This window comes from Callospermophilus lateralis, chromosome X (genome assembly GCF_048772815.1).
Source record: "Callospermophilus lateralis isolate mCalLat2 chromosome X, mCalLat2.hap1, whole genome shotgun sequence".
NCBI classification, from domain to species: Eukaryota; Metazoa; Chordata; class Mammalia; order Rodentia; family Sciuridae; genus Callospermophilus; species Callospermophilus lateralis.
In genome coordinates, this window is record NC_135325.1 from 90,564,388 (window position 1) to 90,573,076 (window position 8,689).

Consider the following 8,689-nt stretch of genomic DNA (forward strand, 5'->3'; position numbering starts at 1 on the left):
TTTACAAAGATGATGGTGTTCTTAGGGTCAAGTTACTCTGGAAAAACTCTGAAGGACCTCCCTGCAGACTGAGTCCCAGAGGCCTGGTGGCAGGTCACAACATTTCTGTTTCTTCTACAGTGACATATCCTTACAGAAGATAGGAAGACTTGACAGTCTGACAGAAACTTAAAGTGTGAAGATGAATAAAAGATACATCACTCCTGATTGGTATATAAAAAAAGCTGTCAGTTGATGTAAGCAGTATTCTAAAAACATACAGTACCATATCAGGGCTAGAGAGTGTTAGATAGAAAAAAAGGTTGGCAGATGGACAATTTTTGATAGTCAGGTCTATGTGGATGTGAAAACCAAGCTGAGAAGGAGTTTGTTAGTTCTCATCTGTTGCCTTGCTTTGCAACCCATATTTGGAAGCTTTTATTTCTCTTTCTTTGACTTCCCTCAAGGCTACATTATTAGCCAGTAGGTAGATTATCATCTAGGTGCTATGTCTAATGTGAAAGGTGACAGGCAGGAAATTCTAATCAAAATATATTACTTACTGATGCTTTGCCTGCAATTCTACCACTAGAGATTTATGTTGGAGGAATGTACTACAACTCAGACACTCTGGGATGGAGAAACATTCAATGTGTTCTAATGGGGATGAATTTCCAGCGATTTGTGGACCTAGAGCATTAGGGAGTGGAGGTCAGCCAGAAATGAAGTGAGAGGGCAGGATACAGAAAGGAAACATCTGAAGTCACAAAATTTTAATATTGTCTGCTTCACACTGTTATAGAAACATTTGAGGACATTCATCTAACCTTTACCTGATGCATGAATGTACTTCAAAACATTCCCATGAAGTGTTCATCCTATCTCCAGTGATAGCTTCTTTCTTAATGAAGAAGAAGTTAAATATATTATTGATTCTGAACTTTAAAAAGGTATATCTGGTGGGAATTCTGAGTCTGCTTCATTGTATCTTCCTTACTATTGATGTTTGTTGTTCATAGAATTAGACTACCTCTTTATCCTCATGAGGGTTCTCTGGACGTGAAAGAGATCTTTACTAGTCCCTACCACAAATAAAGATTTTCCTCTCATTCCTTTTTGTTTTTTTAAATATTTATTTTTTAGTTGTAATTTGACACAATACCTTTATTTTTTATTTATTCTTATGTGATGCTGAGGATCAAACTCAGGGCCTCGCATGTGCTAGGCGAGTACTCTACCACTGAGCCACAACCCAAGCCCTCCTTTTTGTTTAAAAAAAAATGTTTTAGGATGTATTCTTGGGAAGTTCTGAACTTTGGAAAATTCAGTCTTGTAAATTCCAAATTTGCTTCCTTCTATCTTCCATACTATTAATGATATAGTGCTTAGAAGGCAATATCTATACTTTTAATTTCATCAGCTACTGGGCCTTATAACAACAGCTATTTTATTTACCTTCCTTTTTGCTCAAGATAAAGTTCAAGCAACTTGAGAGAAACCTTCTTTGAAAGGGCTTTTTAGTTTTTATCTACCTACACCTGTTTCAATACCAAGTTTTTAAACCTTATAGGGGAGAAGACTTGAAGCCTTCTAGAATTTTTTAAAAAACCCTTCTAGCTTATAGAAAAGATATGACAATTATTATTTAGTTTATACATGAGGAAATTTAGACGTCTGAAATTTAAAGAGAGACCAAGTTAAAGTATCCAATTCTCATAGCTAATATGTGGAGTTAATATTTTAAACTAGAACTGAAACCCAAGTCTAACTCCAGAGCCTAGACTCATAAGTAGCACATCAGACTATTAGCAGAACAGCTATCACATATTAAATGGGCATTATGAGCCAGGTACTGATATAGTTTGTATATATTAAATCAGTAATTTTAGAATGTCCATACTTTTTGAGGGCTCATTACTGTTTTCTAGAGTCCATCACAGTGCCTGGCACAAAATAGGAATTCACTAAAGTTTACATGAAATGAACAACTTTCTGCAGTAGAGATTGTTGGTCACTTTCTACAAATAAAATAAAATTGAAATTTAAAGAGATTATACAGCCAGAAATTGGTAAATCCCCCAATTCTGCCACCCTGTGTGTGTCTCAATGTCCGAAGGTTAAGGAATGTCAGCAAATGAAAAGGAAGGCTTCTAGTAATAAGTGTATAGAATTAGGATCCCTGCTGCTGCTGCTGCTGCTGCTGCTGCTGCTGCTGCTTGAACTTCTAGAGAATCCTACCGATTTTTACTTTATCTTTTCACCTGTTCCAGAATATCTCCTATTGCCCAAACTTGTGGCCCAATTATTCATGGGGCACAACATATGAAAGGTAATTCTCCTGTCTTAAAGGTGGTTGCTCCAGTGCAGCCTAGCACAGTTTCATATTCCATATGCATGAATTAAACAGAAATATAGAGATTATTTCTTCCCTTAAATTCCCTAAAATTTTTATCCATTTCAAACTACTTCTAGAGTGCAGTGATATTAGGGTGCAGAATGTAGTGATGCAAGTGTTGGGGATTCTAATATAAAATGTAACACTAAATAATTGCATAACCAGGTTGGGGTTGTAGCTCAGTGGTAGAGCACTTTCCTAGTATGGGTGAGGCACCAGCTCAATCTTCAACACCACATAAAAGCAAATAAATAAAAAATAAAAGTTAAATTCTTTAAAAAATAATAATTGTGTAACGTTAGACAACTTTTTATTTATCAATTAGAGGGAATATTGAATACATGCCTTATCTACTTCATAGTTTATTGAAAAGATAAATAAAACAGTTGGGAAATACTCAGAGGACAGAAATAAAATGTTCTGTATATGTATGAGATGTTACCAATTGTGGAATGACATTATAGCACCAATTAGTGAATGACATTATAGAGTACATAATCCCTATATTGCTCATTCACTCCTAGTCAATATTTAGAAAAAAAGAGAAAGGCTAACTGGGAAAGAATTAGGATTAGACCTTATCATGTATAGTCTTAAACATAACTTGAATCATTTTCCATTTCCTAAGCCTCAAATTCTTCATATGTAAAGTTAAGACTTCTTTCTAATCTAAGACTGTTATAAGACTCCTTGTAATCAAAACATGCTATACACTAAGTTTCCTATATTAAGCTTTCTCCACCTTGAGCAGGGCTGCAGGTTGTCTGAACACCACAGGGACCTGGCAATGCAAAGAAAAAGTTGAATCTAAGTGGGCTAGGCTCTGTCAGCTTATCAGCTGCAAGTGGTGTTCAGCACTAAGTGAATTGCACTTAATGAATTAAAGATGAAAGAGACAGCAGGGAGCATGAATGCAGGAGAAGACCTTTCATTTCAAATTTTAAGGGCTCATTTTATGACTATTTGGGATCTGCAGATCAGAATTTTTCCACTCTTCCTTTAATTGTTTACTTGAAACAGCATGTTCTGTTTGAAATGATGGTAGCATTGGGAATGGACAGGGAAACCAGACTAAGATTTCAAATTGGTAAACAAAGCATGCTGTATCTTAGCCAGTGAGTCTCCTTCAGGCATTGGGGCAGTGAGGGAGGTACACAGTGAGTAAGTTTCAGTTTGACTATGGATCTAAGTGTCAGATTACAGATTTTACATGACTAATAGCCAGTTCCTTACTGATTTTTTAATTATGTACTCAGGCAAGTTATAAAATCTATGGGTTTGAAAGAATTAGATCATCTTTATGATGCCTTCCTCTTATTTGCTTCTTGGAAAGTTATTTATGTCTCAATGTAGGTGATGTGGCCACAGCATTCCTTAGAATATCTGAAGCTCAAGTGTGAGAAGTATAGCTGCTCTAGATGGTTATATGATCCCAGGTCAAAGCTCCTCCTCCAATATGTTATAAGAAATAACTTGAAATTAAAACAATGTAAGGTCATAAAGCTTTCTTATAAGTAATAGGGTATTGCAAGTCTGTTTTAGCTTTTGGATACTATAACAAAAATACATTTTGTTGAGATAATAAACTTAAAAGATGAAAGGTTTATTCTGGCTCATAATTTTGGAAGTTTCAGTTCATGGTTGGCACCAGTGCTTTTAGGCCTCTGACAAAGCAGTATATCATGGTAGAAAGCACCATCTGGAGCAACTTGCTTACCTCATGGAAGCCAGGACACAAAAAGAAAAAAGTCCCAGTATCCCCCTCGAGGGCTCATCCCCAATGACCTAAGACTTCTTACTAGCCCCCACCTCTTAAAGTTTTCCATCACCTTGCAATAACACCATATTCTATTGGACCAAGCCTTTAAAAGCACATGACCCTTTCAGGTACATTCTAGAGCCAAATTATAGAAAGCCATTCTGCAAACATGGTTTCCAGGAACTCCAAAATGAAGTAGTTTTGTGTCCAGGGAAGCTATTAACCTTGGCTTTGAGCCAAACTGAATGCATAACACCAAAATGGCATGCAATAGTTGACTAAACTTATTTGTTGTTGCTGCTGTTTTGTAGTTGAGACACATACATACTTATTAAGTAAATATATGTAGTTTTGTATTGGATCTGATCCAAGCTCACCAATCCAGTCCTTACACCTGTGCATTTGAGGTTCCAGCTGTTTCTCTCCTTTTTCTCTTCAAGACTAGATCCTCTAGACGTGACAGACTTTGGTCTAACATTCTCTGGAGACAATCCAGTAGTGAAAGGTCACTGACCTCTAAAAGGAGATAAATTTCCAAAATGATAAGGCAGGATAAAATTTTGAGGAATTAAACAATTGCAGTTGACAATAGTGCTATTGTATGATTTGCATTTCAGCTAATGCTTATAATTTTAGCAAGTGTTTCACCAGTGCTACATAATTAGGAAAATTAAATGCCATGTCACCTTGAATACATAATTCTGTAAAGAAACAAGAGACCTCCACAAAATTCTGGAACTTTGGAAGGTACAAGGAAAGGGCAGAAGGCATGGATGGGAAGAAAAAGTTACAGTCACACCCTTCCAATCAAAAGGATAATTTATTAGAGGTTTACAATCTCTTATCCCAATTCTGATATCCAAAAGCTCTGTAAACTGGAGGTTATTTTTTCATTAATTTGGTGCCAAATCTCATTTGGAAGCAAAACTTGACCTGAATTGACATGAATTTAGTCTTTATCCCTTTTAGTATGAATATTCAGACTTTTTTTTTCCTGCAGGAATGTTAATAGCTTGATTATGGGATGTTTCCCCAGACACTGCAGGAAGTGTTATATAATAAACAGTAATACTGTGTGTTACCTAAAATCTGAAAAAAAAATTGAATTCTGAAACACAGATGACAGATGATGGACCTAGAATAATGATAACATTTATGGAGTACTTGCCATTTGCATGACGCTGTGCTAATTTCTTTTCATTTCGTTTAATCATCACAAACACTAGGAGGTAGATATTATGAGCACTTTCATTTTAAAGTTTAGAAACTAGTCCTCAGAGAGGTTAAATAGCTTACACACAGTCACACAGCTTTTAGTCAGGTCAGGATTTGGACCCATAGCCATTCAACTTTAAAATCTGGATGCTTAACTCTTGCATTCTATTGGCTGGGAGAATTAAGCAATTGTGAAGGACATTGTGGCACTTTGCGGGCTTCATGCAGAAGGAGAATAGTATACCACACATTATATGTTGCTTGAGGACCAATATCTTATCCCCAAATATGCCCCTGTCTCATCCCTATTCTCTGAGTCACTACTAATACGTCTTTAATCCTTGAAATACAGTGTTTTTCATAGGGACCCTCTCCCTCATAAATCACATAACTAGCTTGTTAAAGGACAGATTTCTGGGATCTACCCAGACCTAAAAAATCAGACTTGATAGATTTCTGGACTGAGTTGATTTTACATACATTAGAGATTGAATAAAAAGTGAATGCCCTGAGAAAAGTCAATCATTAACCTTATTAACTAATATCTTATGATCTGATCATTGGTTAATACCTAGCTGGAATGGCAGGAATGAACTCATGGATGGGAACGTGGGAAGTCGAAGATGTCTGAAAAGTAGATCAGGAGACTAAAATGGTGAGATACGCAAAGAAAAAAAAAGAAGGGTAGGACAGTATGTGTCCCTAATTTGGCAATATGTGATAAGGGCAAATCCTCACAACCTGAATTAGAATAATTTTAGAAGCAAACTTCTCATTTTTTGTAACCCAGAGAACCTATTATTACATTGATATAGCAACTCTGCTACAGAAAAGATAGTTATCTTCATTAGATAAAAAGGAAACTGAGAACCAAATGAGTTCTTCAAAGACATCAATTGATTAACACTAGTTTTGGGGCCAGAGTTTCTGGAGGCCAGAGCCTCCAATCTTACACTATTTCAGTCTTCAATTATTATTTTCCATTGATCTAGAGAGGAGAAGGCATCAAATAAAACCTATAGAAACAAGTCTCAAATTTTGAAAAATTCAATGATACACATTTTTTTTTAACCCACTAGGTAATTTAAACACATTTAAATAGTATGCTACAAAAAGAGCAAAGAGAGGAACTGAAGTGCACAACTGATATATCACATATTTGGGGATTGTTTTTAACTTTTATTGGATATTTTATTCTTGTTATCAAGGAATGCTGAACATTTTGATTTTTATACTTTTATGAACATTTAGTTCTTGTTTGCTAGTTTCTCAATCTTACCTATTCATTTTTGCCTATGATGTCTTGATCATTTCCATAGCAACAAAATGTGATCTCAGACAGGATCAAAAAAACCAGAAAAAAATAGGTGAAGTCCAACAAGTGATTATTCCAATTTAGACTAAGTGTTGTCTATAGCAGTTCTTCTTAGACTTCAGTGTACATTCTAATCACCTTGGAACTCTTGTTAAAGTGTAAAACCTGATTCAGTAGTTTTTGGATGGGACCTGAGATTCTGTACTTCTAATAACCTTTCTGGTAATGCTGAGACTGCTTGTTCCCAGATCACATTTTGAGTAGCCAGGAACATGAACTATCATCACGCTCAAGCAGCATATGCAAATGAGCACATTTGTGGTCCTGGAGGAAGCAGTGTTTTGGACAGCAGCCCTGATGAGCATGCCAGGTCTGATATTAACTAACTGGGTGACCTTGAGCAAACATGTTTGCTTCTCTGAGTCTGTTTTCTCATCTGTGAAATTATAATTTTGGCCTGGATGATCTCTAAGATCACTTTGGATTGTAAAATTCTTTGACTCTCTGGTGAAAAAATAAGACACATTAGAACCAAGGCTTAGTGTGAGGGCAAATTGACCCTCTATCCCAAGGAAAGGGAGGGAAGAGAAAAGCTGCCATGACTGTTGTATATATCTTCTTAATTCCAAATTGTCTGTGTGTTCTAAGGTAATATATTTCTTCTTAATGCAGAAATTGGCATTCCCCATGAAGAAGAGACAACATTGAGTAACAGATAATTTTTGGCATCTTTCCAACTCAGCCTCCCCTAGTGACTTTTCATAGTTAACATCTTGGGATACTTGCTCCTGATACTGCCTCTTGGATCACAGAGCAAATCCATTGTATGTCCATTGATCTCCAGTACTGGTACTTAAGATTATACTCAGTGTCACCTGATTCCAGGAGATATAATGGAGAAGTGCACAGAATCACCACCTACCTTGCAGGTAGAGCCTTCCTTTCTTCAGGGGGAGAATCTGATTCTGCAACCACAAATGCAGCATCTGACTGAGGAGAACCCTGCTCTGAGAGGCCAACTCATGCCTCCTCTGACTACCCCAATGATGTCTGTACCGTACTCACTTGAGAATCTCACCCAATTTCATGGTGATCCTGCCAGTGTCTCAGGGTTTCTTGCTCAGGTAACTACATACTTAACAGCTTTCAAGATTCCCAATTCTGTTAATGTTACCCAGAACAAGCTCGTTTTTGACTACCTATCCCAACAAATGGAAAGTTGTGGGGTCACATCCGGATCTGATCAGAGTACTATATTAAAGCAACATGAGAGCTTTGTTCATGACTTCCAGCAGTCATTTGATGAACCCATGAAACAAGAAATGAACCCTTTGATGAATACTAAGGTTGACAAAGGAGACAACCCTTCTCAAAATGTGACTTGTAGTGAAACAAATCCGAGTGATCAGTTCCAAGAGGGACTAGCTGACCCCATCCAGGATAAAAAGAGTGTTGCAGATATGATGGGCAACCTCCCTGACCTGATCATTCAGTGCATTCAGTTGGATAAGAAACATAATGACAGGCCAGAGCTCCTACAATCAGAGACTCAGTTCCCAACGTTGGCTTCCCTCACCCACCATCAATCTCTCTCCAGTACCACAGGCCTACCATCTAGGGAAGAGCCTTCACAACTTCGGGGAGGCCAGTTACCTCTCACCCCAGCCAAAAGAGCCCGCCAACAAGAAACTCATTTGTGCCTCTACTGCAACCAGGCTGATCACTTCACAAGAGATTGCCTTGCCAAACGCTCTCGAGCCCCAGCAAGTACAAGTAATCCAGATCACCAGTAAGAAAAGCCCAGGAGGGTCAAAATGACCAACATATATCCTTCTCACCCACAGCCTTACTGATTTATATCCTGCACTAACTCTATACTACAGATGGAGAACTACAATGCCACTTTACAGATAGCCATGAACTCTTTTGCTTCTGGAAATGTAATCAACCAGATCATGTTCATTTGGAAGTAACTCCTCACAAAACCTTATCTAACAATGAGGAAAACAATTCACAGGCACTTCTA

The 8,689-nt window shown here is 37.3% G+C and overlaps 1 protein-coding gene across 1 annotated transcript; it reads left to right on the plus strand.

The window, feature by feature from the left end:
• Positions 1-7,556: 7,556 nt before the first annotated feature.
• On the plus strand, positions 7,557-8,456 carry Rtl4 (retrotransposon Gag like 4). The gene has a single exon (XM_077107732.1). The coding sequence runs from the start codon at positions 7,557-7,559 to the stop codon at positions 8,454-8,456; it is 900 nt and encodes a 299-aa protein (XP_076963847.1).
• The last annotated feature ends 233 nt before the right edge of the window (positions 8,457-8,689 follow it).

Bases quoted from the DNA above. Each gene is read 5' to 3' on its own strand.
- Rtl4 (XM_077107732.1), top strand. From the start codon at position 7,557: ATGGAGAAGTGCACAGAATCACCACCTACCTTGCAGGTAGAGCCTTCC.